Here is a 16,285-nt window from a genome sequence, read left to right on the forward strand (position 1 = left end):
TAGGTTAAAAATAAAAATTTTCTTTCCTGACATTTTTTATAGTGTTGCTAAAATGAAGGTTTCTATGTTCTTCCCTAAACTGGTATCAATCAGTGGTGTTTGGAGGGATCTGAAATATACAGAGGAGCATTTCTGAGGGATGTCATTAATGCATATTAACTACACTACAAGCATTTAAAATTACCAAGAAAGTATTTTAAAAATATGACATTACTCTATACTACAAAGCTAACTAAAAAAGCTAAGAACACCCCTCTGTCTTCTTCCGATTAGTTTTTGCTCCAATCCTTTTTCTCTCCCCACTACCTTCTCATCTGAACTTCCTTCTTACTTGTCGTGTCCTCTGGTTCTTTCTACTTCTACACCTTGCCTCACGCAGGTCTAATTAGTAGACAGTCTGGAGAACAACCACCTACTACTCAGCTGGTGTTGCCTTTTAACACTGCAACCACACTATTCCCACCGTAAGAAACACCGTAACTTTCTGTACACTGCATTTTAAGGAGGAGGCAACAAAAGGAAACTGAAAAACAAAAAGCAGGTTAAATGTTTGGAAGTAATGCCTCACTGTGAGCTCTACAAGAATATTAAATTGTCTACTTAAATGAAGCGATTTATTTAAGCCTGGCCTGGGCCAAAGATGATTGCAGAGAACGTTATAAACAGAGTGATTAATGTGGCACCTTCCATAGATTTTTCATTTTTAATTCCTATAATCACTAAAAAGCTATACTTCTTAAATTAATACCTCAATAGATTTTATACAACTTGCAAATCCCCCAAAAGTTAATTTCACCCTTTTTAATAAAAGGTATTTAAATAGTGTCAAAACTGGAATTGACATATTAACCTTCTAGAAAAGTTACATTTCAAATGATCTTGCTCAGTTTTAACACTGGTGGAGATTTGCTGAAAACATGTAACACTTTTTTAAAAGAATAATTTAATAGATACTTGTCTAGAGCACTGTAACGAAAAAGTAGACAGATAATGCTTATCTTCAGTTTTTATTTTACTTCTTTTCTTCTTACTTATGTGTATTAACAAAAAACCCTCAAATGATTTAGACAAAAGCTTTTAGCTCAACACATAATTGCAACAAAATTACAATAATTGTACCAATTAAAATAATCCTGAATGAACAGTTTGTCATCTTAATGTTCCACTGGTTTATAGAAGGATCTACTTAATTAGCTGAAATTGCTTTCCAATGTTAGTATCAAATGTCATTTGTTAAAAGTTGAACGATTTCGAAAATAATTTAACAAAGCAATTTTACAAAACACCAAGAACCAACATTTTCTTTTCAGCTGAATAAAGCAAGCAGATGTGTCATCAAATTGCTATAAAAATAAATGAGCCTTTATATGGGGAAAAATAAATTTTACTACTAGTGCTACAGAAGACTATTTTCTGATTTTTTATTAAATCAATTTCTTTAATAAAATAGTTTCATATCATTTATATCCTGGTGCTATTTTTAGTATGCTGTAAATACACTTCCTTAAACTGAAGTAGTAAGCAACGAAATATAAATATTCAACTGTATGCGAAACAAAAAAATGTTTTAACCTGCCTAAACGATTTCCTAATTTGATTCACACAGGCTTATCACACAAAAGATCTGACTTTCTTGGTAAAACATAGCACCAATGAAACCATGCTACAGAACTCCAAACCAACAGCAATCAACCGCTGTTCCACTTTTAACTAAGTTAGTTTTTACCAGTTTCATCTGAAGAAAAAAGGAAAAAAAGCGAAACAGAGGACAAGTTGTCTAGCAACCTGAAATTTCTTTGGTTAAATTATTTCTGTGATTGTTTCCAAAAAGGGGTAACAATCAGTAGGAAGACTGGAAAAAAGGCAAGCAAAAATCATGTACCAGTGCTGAAACTGTAAAGACAACATCTAGAACTGAAGAAATGAAGAAACACCAACACTTTCCATTATTGATAAATCAGACAGAGCAGAGGTCTTCTGCAAGTTACTCCTTAGAATGGTGTAAGAATCACAAAAGCATTTTAAAAAGTAATAAGCAAGCTATGGCTTGGTTAGATCCTTTAGCCCCCTCCACACACACAAAAGAATCCTGAATAAAAGAAAGCTATTACATTGTTCTTCTAAATTTGTGCTTTTGGCACATCATTTTGCCATCTATCACAGGTAGGCACGCCGCATTCGTATGTAAACAAATACTTTATTGCAGAGGTTAAATTCAGCCGAAGTGATGGATGAATTATATGTTGTTAAGTTTCAAGTAATGGTTACTTACAACTCTGTGGAAAGCACAACCATTTTCTCATCCTGGAAGATATATATCTTTTTTCAAAAATCAAAGCTTTAAGATTCTTGATTTCCATAGTTTCCTTCAGCTTCCCAAAAAGCATGCTCTCAAGGAGATTAGGATCTCCACCCTTACTTAATCTGAACAGATGGCTCAAGTTTTTTCTATCCTGAGCCAAGCTCTCATGTTCTAACATTCTGAATAAATAAGAACAGTGACATCACAGAAATTCAGGGACCAGCAACTATTTGCCAATATCCTCACAAATAATTGATAAGCCCTGTCTTAATACCCCAGTTTGAGCAAAGCCTAGGCAAAGAATGACAGGTAGGACTGTCCCCTCATGACATCAAGCATGACAAGCAGAGTAACATCAAAACCAGCCACCAGGAACCACTTGAATAGAAGGCTGTGTGAATACCTGAATTCTGTATCCTTAAGCAAAATGTAAATTCAGTTCCGGGGACAAGTATTCTCTTCTTCCCAGGGAGTAGCTTCAAGCACTGAGAATGTGAGTCATGGTCTCTCTTTGGACTATCTGCCTAGATACACACCAGCCTTACATTTCTCACAGTTTCACCAAGTAACAGCTAGAATTAAATTCCGAAATATAGGGAACCTAGATCCTAACCCCATTAGAGAAAGGACAATAATTACCATGAATCTACCAAATTCCTGGGTGAACGTTCTACTCCAACAGTATGCAGCTATGACCACGAGGAAACTCTCACGGATTACGATCAACTTTATACTGACTGTTCGCTGCCATTTTCTTTTCAAAGGCCAAATGGAACTTTACTACAGTGCCCATGCCTGCCTGGACAAGCCACCATGTTCACCAGGACCAGAAGGTTCCTGCAACTTGTCATACAGCCTGCCCCAGCATTTGATGTAACTAAATTAAACACATATGTCTTCAAATTAAAGTAGCCATTGCTCCTGTGTTTTGCACTAATCTTTTCCTCCTGCTGCAAACATACTCAAACTACATTTATTTGTCCAGGCTTTTTAAGTGCTTCAGCCACTGACTCTCAAGGATCCTGAACACAATCTAGATGCAAGGTAAGTACCACGAGACTCAACTTAGGCCTTGCATTAGCAATTCTGGGCATTCACACTAGCACAACTGTAAATGTTGCAGGAACTTCATGGGTAAAGATTCAGAAAATCCATAGTTTTTCAAGTGTTTACAAGTTTAGTCAATCATTTTCTGAATTGCATTCTTGAACTCAGTGGGAATATACACGCCTGAAGTTTCACTTGCAAGTGTATAAACCTTAACACATGGACAGACCTCATCAGCGAAGACTGATTTTTAATCAACCAGGTGACAATATCAAATCATTGCCATCTACAGCCTTAAGCATGAGAAAATATCAAGAAACAAAGTAAGATGATTGAAACTTAGAGCTTCAAACTGAAATGAAAAGGTCTTTGGGGAAAAGAAATAAATTACTTGAACTTCTTAGACTGATAAAGACTTGGAATCCAAGAAAGAGAGGAGAAAGTATTCAAGCAAAACTGGGACTCCTCACTGCATGGGAAATCAGACAATGATGACATTCACAGCAAAATCTGAAGTAAGACTAGGGTTCTCCTCGTCCTCCTTAATAGCTTTTCTACTTTGGTACAACTTTTTTCAAATGCACAGACTAGAATCTCATAGTGTTTAGAATTTAGATATACCACAGATTTGTATAATATAATACCTTCCTTTTTTCCATTGCTTTGCTAGTAACTCCTGAAGACACTGTTTCATTTTCTGGCTGTTGGTGAGCACTGAACACATTTTTTCAGATAAATCACCAATGATTTGTGAATTTCTTTCCTCAGTGCAGATTTACAGCCCATTACTACGTTAGCAGGATTACAGATGAGATTTTTTCCCCAGTATGTTATGATACCTATATATACTATTACTTTGATCTGGAATTTACTCACAGCTACTTTCACAACCCTCTGTGAAACAGCTGCCCTGGTTATATCCCCACATTGCATCTTCTCCCTCTGTCAGACCATTTACAGCTATGTTAAAGAAGCGCAAGTATTGTCTTTGGAAATCTTAGCTGCAAGTTTCTCACAAGACTCTTACTCCTACCTTTCGTTTCCTTCTTTTGTCTTCCTGAGGCAATCTTGTCTGCTATTACTTACATTTTAACACATTGAAATGTTCTTAGCTCAAGATCTTGCTTAAAATTTCTTATCAATTTCAAAATAGTACCTTACCTTCCTCACATGTTCATTAACTCTGCTGAGAATTCAGTGCCTTGAAACGTATCTTCTCTCTACAAAAAGCCACTGTGACTTTTCCCAGTATACCATCTATTTAGATCTGGCACTGACGTTCATTCTGGTGTCATGGATATTTCATTTAGTCTTCACAAGCGAGCACATTCCCACAGTTGGCTAATTTACAAGTCTGAGAAGTATCAGTTGCAAACAGTCAACATAAACTTCCTTTAATCTGACAATTTAATTCTCTTACAACTTCAGTCACAGGGCTTTAAAAACTTGCTTTTCACAACTTCTGCAAACCATTTGGGCATTATGTAAAACTGACATCAGGAAGATGCCTTACAGCAACATGGAGGAGGACACAGCACAACATAAACGTACACTAATATTAACTCCATCTGACAATTCTAAATAAAATGGTAAAAATAATTAAAGTAGGCCAGGATGAAGAGGTGGGTAAGGGTAATAGTGGCTTGACCACAGAACAACCTAAACACAAAAGGGGAAGGAGAACACAACAGACAAGATATCAGAATTAGGCGCTTAATGTGGCAAGGAGAGAGACTACATTAAAATACTGATAATGAGAGATTACTTGAAAAGGCAACACAAACTCAAAGGAGTAAATACTGGTACTAGTAAGTTTACCAACCGGAAAGCTAAACCAAGGGAAGATGCACGCCAGCAAAGAGAGAGGCTCGAAGTGAGAGGATAGAAGTGAGGCGACACAGCAAGTCAGTTCAAGTAAAAAGACTAAAGACATTTTTCTCCTGGACCTGGACCTCAAGCCAACAATGCAGACACAGTATTTTTTTATTTTTAATGTTTGACACAATTACAAAGCATGGGCTTGTTTCTCTCTACAAAAGAATTACAACACAGCTTCTCTACCTGTTAGCAAGGGAGAAGTTTAAGTGACTGCAGTCCAGAGTGCTCACAGAGGTGTTCCTGTGCAACAAATTGAATAAAGTCAATTAATCACACTGATTTTTGTTTGGTTTGGGTTTCTTTAAGACCCTGGCAAAATGTTGCCAATATAACATTCAGTAAGTGTTCCTATCTCTGCATAGTATGATACAGTACAGATACATTACTCCTGACAGAACTGGTTTCAGCTCATCAATATAGTCTTCCATATTCATCACAGTATCTACAGAAAAGCACCCACAAATTTACTTTTCCCAAAAATCCTTCACCACAAGAATGCATTAGTTAGCTTTTTTGTTTGTTTTTAATAACAAACTGAAGCACAGAGGTGTAGGCACACTGATTTAGTAACCAAATTGAGATATCCAGGTTTTTTTCCAGAGTACCCCACGTACTGAAAGCAGAGCTCCCACTACCTTCAGGCACAGCTCTGAACACCGCGCACTTGCAGAACCACGAGCTGCGCACCACCTCTCGACAGGGGCACCAACACACCGTCCAAGCGAAAGCTGTGGTGGAGGCGATTAGCCTGGCGTCACACAGCCTCTGACGAACAGCTCCAGAGCAGCTTTCGGCTGTCTTAGTTTAGTTCTCTTACTGCGATCTTTTCACCTGCAACAGACAGCACCGAGCTGTGACAGAAAACGTCCCTCCCCTTCGCTACACAGCCCATCTATACAGTTAGCAAAATTAAATTCTGGACGTTGAGATGAGAATCTTAGGGGGGCAAAATGTTCATATAACTATTCATATATACGTTCACATAAATTATACTTCATAACACGTACATAAAGGGGTAGTGACCACAAATTTTTTTATTTTTTAATTCTTTTGTTTCTTAACGACTGCCTACTCGGTCCTCTTCGAGAACTGCACCCCTTGTATGTTTTCCCCGATGCACCCCTTGTATGTTTTCCCCGAAGCACCGTGAAGCAGCGCGCCGGGTGTCAGCGCCCGGGCAGAGGGGACCCGCCACCACGGCCCGGCCGGGGCGGCAGGGACAAGCGGACAGCGCCGCCTGCCGGCACACAGCCGCACGCCGCGCCGCCCCCCCCCCCCCCCCCCCCCCGAGCGGCCCGCAGCATCCCGGCGCGGGCTCTGCGCCCGCCTGCCCCCGCCGCAGCGCGCTCCCGCACTGAAGTCCTGCACTCAGCACAGAACCTACACGATTCCTTCCACCCGAGGGAGGTGTCCAAGCAGACCCCTCTCCTCACACACCGCGGAGTTCAGAAATGCAGCAAAACCGAAGAAGAACGTTGCACCTTCACAATAAAAAGTAGTTTGACACAAACTATTCAATACTAGGAAGATTATGGTCTTGTTCCTGTTCTGAAGTACCAAAATACTTAAAAAAAAAATCCTTGCAGAATAAAAGGCAAGGGAGAAGTAAGACTTGATAGAGGAACAGAAGCTATGAAAGTATCAAAATCTGGCATCTATTCACGAGACTCCAAGTGGAAGAGCTGCTTTATAAACTAGAAAACCTTCAAGAACAGAAACAGAAGCGTTAAAAGAGGAACTAAACTAAATACTCTACCTTGAGCTGATAGAAACAGATACTCAAGCCAAGTGGCTTCAAACAGTTGCAGATAAAAAGAACGACAATGACACAGAAAGGATTCTTTTGGATAAAACGGAATTTTCAGAGCATTAGATAACTGCAGGACAGAGTTCACAGACCTTTTCATCTTCAGCATACGGTAAATATGATCACCCGAACCAGCAGACAGACAAGATCTCACCTCTGTCACTACATCAGCAGATTTACACATTTAGTTCCTCACAGAGGTTCAACAGGTGGGCCTGAGAGACATCAACTCTCCTCTTGAGCGTGCGGCATTGTTATTATTATGAACCTTTTCTTTTTATAGTTAAGTAGCCAAAGAAACTCCGTCTTGGAGCTTTATCATTTTCGTATCAAATAATATTGTTGGTATGTTTTGCTAAAGAGAGAATCCTGAACGTTGGTCCTCTTTTCCTTGTTACCCTGGTATTGCAGGTAGAACACAAAGAACTTTAAAGAAGATCATCGCCCTCCCTTTTCCAATATATGGCACAGGGTTCTTCACTATTTCTTCCCATTACGGATCCTAGTTTTATACACCATAAATTTATTTATACATTTATGACTGTCAGTTATGAACTGGCACTCGAGTGGCTACATTACTTCTGAACACCACCTGCACAGCAAGAGGCACAACAGCGTAGCCTGAGTCACCGTCTCCTCCGCACCTGAACCAATAAACCCTGACACTCTCCAGTTGGCACCGAATATCAACAGTTCAAGTGCCTGTGCTAACAACAATAATCCAGAACCCAAATAACTCATTCACATTCAGTTGTGACTGTCCTTTATTTCTCCTCATGTTGGTTTACTACGGCTTTAACATTAGTTTATACTAGAATTACTAGTACCCACTTATGAGAATAACATGGGTCTCTAACACCTTCTTTGGTTCATCAGCAAACATAAACACTGTTCTGTCTCGAAGATAACTTTGATTGCTCCAAAGCGATTTATTACTGCCAATGCTAATAATCAAAATACTGTAATGAGTCTGTTGGACAAATACTGAGAACAGAAAATTACAAAACATGCCATATGGCAAATCTAAATAAAGGTAAGTTAGAAATATGTACACAGAGAGTACTGGAAAGCAGTACTGTGAAAGAATTCCAGTATAATTCTGTGTTTAACACAAAGCACACATTTGTACGTGGCACGTTAAATAGCAACAGAAGTAATTTAAAAGTTTCCAAAGTTAACAGAAGAGAGTAAGATTGTGGGAATTTTAGAACGCAAGTTGGTAGCTGTTTGAAAGCCAGGTTATTCTAAAAGTTGTTAATAACGATCACTATTTTAACCATTGAAAGTGCATACCATCACCAGAGGATCACCTACCTCTCATAGATGGTTTTTAAAGTCAGCTGATCTGGAACCCCTTCAGTCTCTTCAAGATGCAGTATGAGCCACGATGTTCTATATGGCCACTGCTCTGTGAGATTGATCCAACTAGCCAGTCTGTCCCAATTGAACGTGATCTGATTAGCTCTTAATAAACGACCTAATATAACAGGGAAGAAGGGAAGAAACACAACAGATTTTTTTCCCTTTTGAAAAAATATCTTTTTTTTTCCTCAAAGTAACAGCTATTTAAGTCCTTCAACTTGATCTGTGAACTTTCCAGTATTACATTTTTAACTCACAAAGTTCAAAATCATCTCAAGTCACACCTAAAAATATCATTTGACAACCTGCTAAAAATTCTTGCAAATACTGCTCAGAACATGAGACTCTCCAAAACTGTCAACTTCAGCTCAAGGTTAAACACTAATTACTATCATCCTGTTACAGGTGAATCTTAATTTACTTTAACAAAACTCAGCAGAGAATTTCACACAGCATTAATTTCTCTATTTAAACATAAAAATCATGCTAATAGTGTGAAAGATCTTCTGCGCACTGGCATATGAAATACGGCCAAAAGAAGTTAAGCATACAACTGCCATCTTCAATAGCCAATAAAATAAAACTGAAAGCTATAAACAAAAGACTGTTTTAAGTTATTCAGGCAAAGTATGAATTATAAATAAAGTTAATTTTAAAAACCAGAAAAAATTATTGCTACAGTTTATGCATTTCAAGTTTTAGTAAGTTTTCTAGAACTGAATCATTAATATTGATGACAGCGTATAACTTACAGCCTGAAGGCTCTGCTCATGAAGCTGTTCAGAAAATCATCATATATAACCACAGATTATAGTACACTAAAAGTGCTTTTGCAGGTTTTTTTTGTTTGTTAGGTTTTACAACAAACACTTTGTGATTTCGTTATACTTCCACATCTGTACTATAATTTGCCAAAACCACGTATTTCATGCTACAAATTGTAATGACAATGCTAAGAGACTTGCACGTTTACTTAAAAGATTAGCTCAGAATTTCAGGTCCGTTGTCACACATGAATTACCACTAAAAAGGGGGAAGGCAAGGGAAAAATGGGGCAAATGAAATATTAACACTCTTCTATTAATTACACTAGCATTAAGTTAATGGACTAGAAAATAAGCCATGGGTTATTTTACTTAATCTAGAACGGTATTTACATTTAATTCTTCATAACCTGAGTGAAGGTAAATTAGGACAATCCAAACTATGCAAGCACTGGGAACGGAATGGCAGAGACAGCCAAGCCCTCTGTGTCACCCCAGCTGGTTCGACAGAGCTGAGCCTCAGCTCAGAGACATCCAGCTGTGTCCTTGTATCACACTGCCCACTGCGACGATCACCTCGGCACTGCACCAGACCTGAACCAGCTCCACCGACCGGTGACATGCAGGAAGCACCTACTCTCAAATGCAACGTTAAGTTGGGCAGTGGATGCAGCGCTGATATTGCTGTAAGCGGGTTTCTGCAACCAAATGGATCAGCAAGAATCAGTTCAGTTCGGGCCTGTATAATCACTCTGTGCACCTATTGGTAAAGCAAACACCCTAAACGAGACCCAAGATGGTCGCAGCAGGTTTCTTGGTTCCAGCTATGTGCTGTGCAATAGAGACAGGCCGATTTCTGAACTGCACACAGTGTAGGCAATATGGCTACAACCACCCAACGCAGAATTTCATGCCAAATCTGTTGAACCCATCCTTGATATGCCTGCAGGCAACTGTGATACTCCTGTATCTGTAAAAGTCTTCTTCCTAAAATTCTCAAATGATCCAGACCTCACTGGAAATTTAAGAAGATTTTTTACTTAAGCATTAAATGTTATCGTAGAAAGACACAGGTCATATTTCTAGAAATGACAAAGGTCATTTAACATAACATTGTATCTCCTATCTTACCTAATGAATCTAACTTAATATACTAAATATGCATGCTACATAGTACTAAAATATTTTTAAGTATTAAAGACAATACATTTGACACATCCGTGAATTCCTTACGTTTTCCAGTTAGTCCTAGAAACTGTTAACATTATTTGTTTCACAGAATCCCAGAACGTTTGAGGTTGGAAGGGACCTCCAGAGGTCATCTGGTCCAACTCACCCTGCTCAAGCAGGGCCACCCAGAGCGAGATGCCCAGGACTGTGTCCAGACAGCTTCCAAGTACCTCCAAGAATGGAGGCTCCACAACCCTCCTGGGCAACCTGTTTCAGTGCTTAGTCACCCTCGCAGTAAAAAAGTGTTTCACTAGCACCTGGTGAATAATGGCAGTTTCCTACCAGGGTCCACATTCTATCATAAATATTCAGAATACAAAGCCTGGAACAAGAGAAAACATGAAATTGGATCCTTTGAAAACACTGGTATGGGCTTTCACATCAATTAAGGATACCGAAATTAAGCCCAAGCCTAACTAGTAAAAATTATGCTGGAGAAAAGATCAAGCCAATTCTGAGTAAAGATCCATGTTGCCCAGAAAGCCTCATACTGTACAACAGCAAATGCTTATGTAAAAGCTTCAGAACCTGGGGAAAAATAATATTCTCTTTTGTGATTCCAGCCCCTGGTGGTTCATTGCTTTCTTTCTATTATTACTGGATGAATTTTACTTTTCAGGTACTTAGTTGTTTCTGAATACATGTAAGCTTCCCTCATCCGTATGATACTGTTGCAGAATTATGCACTTAACTATACACATTTGAAAAATGCCACAATTTGTTTGTTCTGAACCAGTTAGCTATAAGGCTACTCAGTGCCTTTTGGTGTCTGTAACAGAAGAGACAGTAAATAATCATTCCCCATTCACTTACTACATGAAACATGATGTTATTAGACTTCTGTAAGTCCTTTTCCAGTTGTCTCCAGTTTTTAAACCTCAAAGATACCAATGTCTTAATTGTGTTCTGTTGAAGGAAAACAGGTCATAAAGTGCTTTTCATCAGCCCCAGAAAGCCATTTAGGGGAAAAGGACTCCAAATACCCATAGTAAAAACATAAAGGATACATATCTGGTTTTGCCTCGCAGTTTACCTTTTGAGACACCTGCACTATGAGCTTTGTTCACATTAGAGTATTATGAAATTGAAAAATGTATTTTATTATCTCATTTCAAGATTAGAAAATGAAAAAATTCCTAAATATGTAGACTAGAATTGTTTGCCTCCCAACAGAATCAATGAAACAAACAAACATTAATTTTCTTTTTAATTCTACGTAGAATAGTCTATAATCTTTGCTTGCACTCTAGAAAGTCTGCTTCAGAAGGATTTTCAAAATCACACATGGACTGACTTGTTAAATTTAGTTTACACACTGAAAAGTCTGAGTGTAACCACAAGCAACCAAAACACAATACCATTTACTGTACACAAATGCGCCACACTTACCTGTCACTGAAACAATATTTAGCAATCTTCTCATGGTCTGAGGACTGATATCACTGAACCAATCCTCTGTAACCAACAGCTTGGTCAAATCAAAAGACATTTGGCGAGTAATGGTACGTTGCATCTGGCGTCTTCGGTAAGTATCCTAGTAAGGATAGAAAAAAGCAAGGAATACTGATTAGTATAAAAAACTTCAATTAATTTGAAATACTTCAGTTTTACTTAATTAGAAAGTTAGAAACTTTGTGAATATGTGTCTGCAAGGTTGACATGAAATACCATAAAAATGTTTACCAGAATTTAATTCTGATTTAGCTGTGTAACAGTTGAACATGATTGCCATACAAGCCAAGAACTGGTAAGAGTTACACATGTTACTTCCATGCCAATTCTGAGAGGGCAAAGTAGTGACACAGTGAGATATTTTGTAAAAAGGTTACTAATTTCAGCAGTGCCACCACAATTTCCTACTGTCTCTACAAAAAGTTAATGCCATTGATTTACTAACTACATTTTAAAATTAAAGCAAACATCATGTTCGTCTGCTACAAAACTCCCCAAGTCTCTACCCGTGGCAGCTCAAAAACCTCAGAATCTTCAGATTCTGCATTACTTTTCACTACTTCCTAGATACCTTTTATTCAACTGCTTTCTGATTTTACATAAAGATGGAAAAACAGAACCAAAAGCAGGAAAGTGTGGTGGACATGTTTCAGTAAAAGTCTAGTACTATCATATTCTAAATTCCTTGATTTGCTAAATTACTGCCTCTTGTTGCAGCATCCTGCGATCAAGTGATAATGGGCCTATACACAAAAATCCAAAATATACATACATACATAGATCATAGCTACTACCAGTATGCGGTACCATCTTCGCATTCAGAGAGATGAACTTAAGTATTTGTGGAAAAGAACACTTGGGTGAGCAAGCAAACTTCTCCCTCTTTGACAGAGCATCAGTCTAATGATTAAAAAAAGTTATTTTCCTATGCGGATCATTTATATTAATTTCATAAGAATAGTTTGGCAAGTCTTCCAAGTTGACATCATTAAAAAAGCGAAAGCAAAAATAAAACAATAGAAAAGAAAAAAGGCATTACCAGTATCTCTACTTAGTCTAAAAATCTCTCTCACCCGCCTATTGAGAGCAGTTTTGCTACCAAGTTTGGCCACGTCTCCAAGACTGTTCTGAGAAACTCTCCTGTCAACCTCTTCGTGCAATCCTACGGAAAGGAAAACAAAAGGCAGACATTTTCTCCGTTCATATACATTTGACTGATGTCTAAAATAACACTAATGATCTACCAATTTTTTAAATAGTTTGTTCCAAAAAACAGATGTTTGGAACACTGGTTTTGTAACTTACAGATCATCCTCCTGCACAACCTTACCTGTGTTATCTGTGTAAGGAATATCCCCATTGGTTGTCGAAGCTACCATCAGTTTTTTTGCATTACTAAGCCCTCGGCTATTCAGAAAAACGGGCAAATGGACTATGTTTCTCATGTAATCATGCCCATTTATGTTTGAATCACGTAGAACACTGTTGAGATTCTGGTTAATAGCCTTTATAATAATGTGTGGGTCACTTGCAAAAATAGCAATAAATGGGCCTTTTGAAAACAAGACTCGCACCTGTAAAAAAGCAGACAGTACACCTTGTTAATAATAATTAATAGTAAATGTGGATCATTTGAATGCCTCACTCTGTATTTTATATTCATTCTGTTTGAGTCAAACTTGCATGGATAAGAGATGTATAGAGATGCCAGTTTCTTCAATACGACACATCTAATGTCAGGAACTTATCCACAGTTAGAAATAAGCATATTTGACTAATTAGCAGAAGCAGCTACAGCAGAAGTCACCGCCAAGAAGGTATCATGCAGTAACGTACTAACCCCTCCAAATATTTAGCATTTAAGCATTTTTTAATCTAAAGTATTTTGAAATAAGTATGAAAAACCCTCCAAACTTTTTAAGTTTGTTTCAACAGGATATTAATTTTCAATAACTTCTATCTGATTATTTCAAAACTTTTCACAAGTATTAACATGGACAGTCCTACTGGGATTTAATTTTCAGCTTTTAAAACCCATCACACTTTGTATTACAGTTACTCCAATGTACACAAACATCAAAAGACAACACACAGACTGTATACATGCCTGCCTTCTACCAAAAATACACAACAACCATATGTATCTGAGCTCATCTGTGTAAGAGATCGCCCAGATGATCCAGAGATCATCTTTATAAAATGATCCAACTCACAGTATCCAGCATCTGCAAAACTTTGTCCTGTTCACAAGCATCCAATCCATCAATAATTACAACAAGCCTTGTCTGGTTCTGAGTGAAGCCGTCAATGGTTTTTGCCATTTTGGCCATCAGTTCCACTTCACATTTCAAAACCTATAAAAAAACAAAAAAAAGAAGGAAGAGATATCTCTGTAATAATTCAAACTCACAAAAATGCACATAACTCCTTTTGCAGATTCCTACTTGTCCCAAAAATACTTCAATAAGATTACAAAAATAAACACTTCCAAATACCCAAAGCAAAAGTCCTAAAATGTCACTTCAAAATTTTAATTTCCTATTTGTGCAAAAACATTCAGCAGAACCGCATATTCCACTTTAAAGTAAAAAACTATCATTAGTTAAATTCCATTACAACATTGTTTTAAAAGAAAGTAATCTTTATGCACTGTAAATCTGCATTTCACGAGTAAACTAACAAGTATTTGTAGCTTCAGCTAAACCTTAAAAATTGCTTTGCATAAAATGTACACTAAAATTTTCTACCTGCCTTCCAGCCAACCAAATTATGCTATTACTCTAATGCTCAGTTATTCCTAGTCAGGATATGCAATCTAAAGATTTTTTAAGTTTTTCAACATTAAGCTACACGTTTAGCAACGACCCCTAATACAGAAACAAAGGTGGAATTCATCTGCCCTAATTTCAGCAACTAACAGTTAAGACATTAAAAACTGACTTATTCACCACTAGATTCATCTTGAATACGCACATTAAAATGACATAAGTCATATGAATAAATCTCTGGTAATACCCACTTCTCTCCTTTGACTGCAAAGGGTGAACCTAATTCGTAAATGGCTGAAGTAATGCCCAACAAATACCATTCAGAAAACAACCGTCAGGAAACACAGTAGCAAGACACAGCCAAGGTCGTCTGTGCTACAGAAATATTTGCACAATATATTGTTATAAAATGTATTAACTGTAATCTCTCGGAGGTAACCATCATGAAGCTAAAGTTTATCTTCAAATAGGAGCATACAGGATATTTGATGACTGCCTGATGGGTACATTTTTTTCAGTTTAGATGCAGCCCAGCAAACCAATAGTATTTTCTACGATTTTCTGTGAAATGTGTGAACTGCTTTGGAATGTTTTTTCAGTGTTATCATTCCTTTCTTAGCAAAGAGGTCTTGCAGACAGGTGAAGTTAGGCTTGGTTTTTCACCTTCAGAATATTTTAGAAGTTATTCTTTCTAATCTTATGATCTAAAGTAAGCTTTGACTAAATACTGATGATTTAGAACAACTGTTTTCCTAGTACCTTCCTCCCAGCAAAAATAAAATTAGAAACTGAAAGCTTAATCCAAATTTAACATTCCTGGTTGAAAAGACAGATCTCATACACTAAGCATAATTACCAGTGGAACAGAAGTGTTCCCTTCAGCGAAAACTCACCAAGGCTCATTCTAACGTTGCAAGACTTGGCCTGATTAAATAAATGGCACTCCATCTTAAGAAGGCTACAGGTTTGGCTCTTTGTTTCAATTCTTTTAATGGCTAGTTCATATAAATGCTTACCTTCATGAACCCCTCGCTTTTCAACTTGTGAAGCTTGGAGGCAGCATTGTGAAGACGTTTTCTTTGAGAATTCAAAACTGAATCCATCACTTGCCACCACGTGCGACAATTCAATATAAAGGCCAAACCAACAACACAGGTAACCGATATAAGAATAACATTCACTGTCATGTTGGCTGGTTCTACATTAAAAATAGCCAGCAGGGCAATCGCAGAAACAACGCAAGACAATATGAACAAGAAAATCACAAAGGATGGGAGACAGCAAGTTTTCTTCCATTTCTTTTTACCTAGAAAACAAATATGTGCTGTTAAAATGCATGTAAAATGTAACTACACGTGACTACAAAGTCTACAACTTGCATACTTTCCATAAAACACTACCTTGCACAAAAGGCTACAGCAGTGTTAGCATTCAAACACGTGAAAAAAAAATCACCAAAAATTTGCCAAAATTGTTGGAAATCATAAACCGAAGATTAAAGGAATCTCTGTGCTTCATTTCACTTGTTTCAAAAAATCCACAATGGATGGAAATGCTCATTATTAAATACATTCCAGATCATTGGTATCGTCCCTTTTGTGCCATCTCTCAGTAAACTATATTTATGCAACTAAATCCTAGGAACGCAGTATGGTAATTACTGGTTTTAAACCAA

General features: G+C 37.5%; 1 protein-coding gene across 4 annotated transcripts in view; it reads right to left on the minus strand.

Annotated features, from left to right (window-relative positions):
- The window catches only part of KIDINS220 (kinase D interacting substrate 220), an 81,764-nt gene that overhangs the window by 31,850 nt on the left and 33,629 nt on the right, over nt 1-16,285 (minus strand). For all 4 annotated transcript variants that reach the window (XM_075414803.1, XM_075414802.1, XM_075414804.1 and 1 more), the window contains exons 17-22: nt 15,627-15,916; nt 14,056-14,196; nt 13,173-13,416; nt 12,916-13,004; nt 11,780-11,924; nt 8,349-8,511 (exon numbers count right to left, since the gene is read on the minus strand). In XM_075414803.1, coding sequence (XP_075270918.1) covers nt 8,349-8,511; nt 11,780-11,924; nt 12,916-13,004; nt 13,173-13,416; nt 14,056-14,196; nt 15,627-15,916 — 1,072 coding nt within the window. The remainder of the gene's footprint in view (nt 1-8,348; nt 8,512-11,779; nt 11,925-12,915; nt 13,005-13,172; nt 13,417-14,055; nt 14,197-15,626; nt 15,917-16,285) is intronic.

This window comes from Opisthocomus hoazin, chromosome 2 (assembly GCF_030867145.1).
Source record: "Opisthocomus hoazin isolate bOpiHoa1 chromosome 2, bOpiHoa1.hap1, whole genome shotgun sequence".
Taxonomy (NCBI): domain Eukaryota; kingdom Metazoa; phylum Chordata; class Aves; order Opisthocomiformes; family Opisthocomidae; genus Opisthocomus; species Opisthocomus hoazin.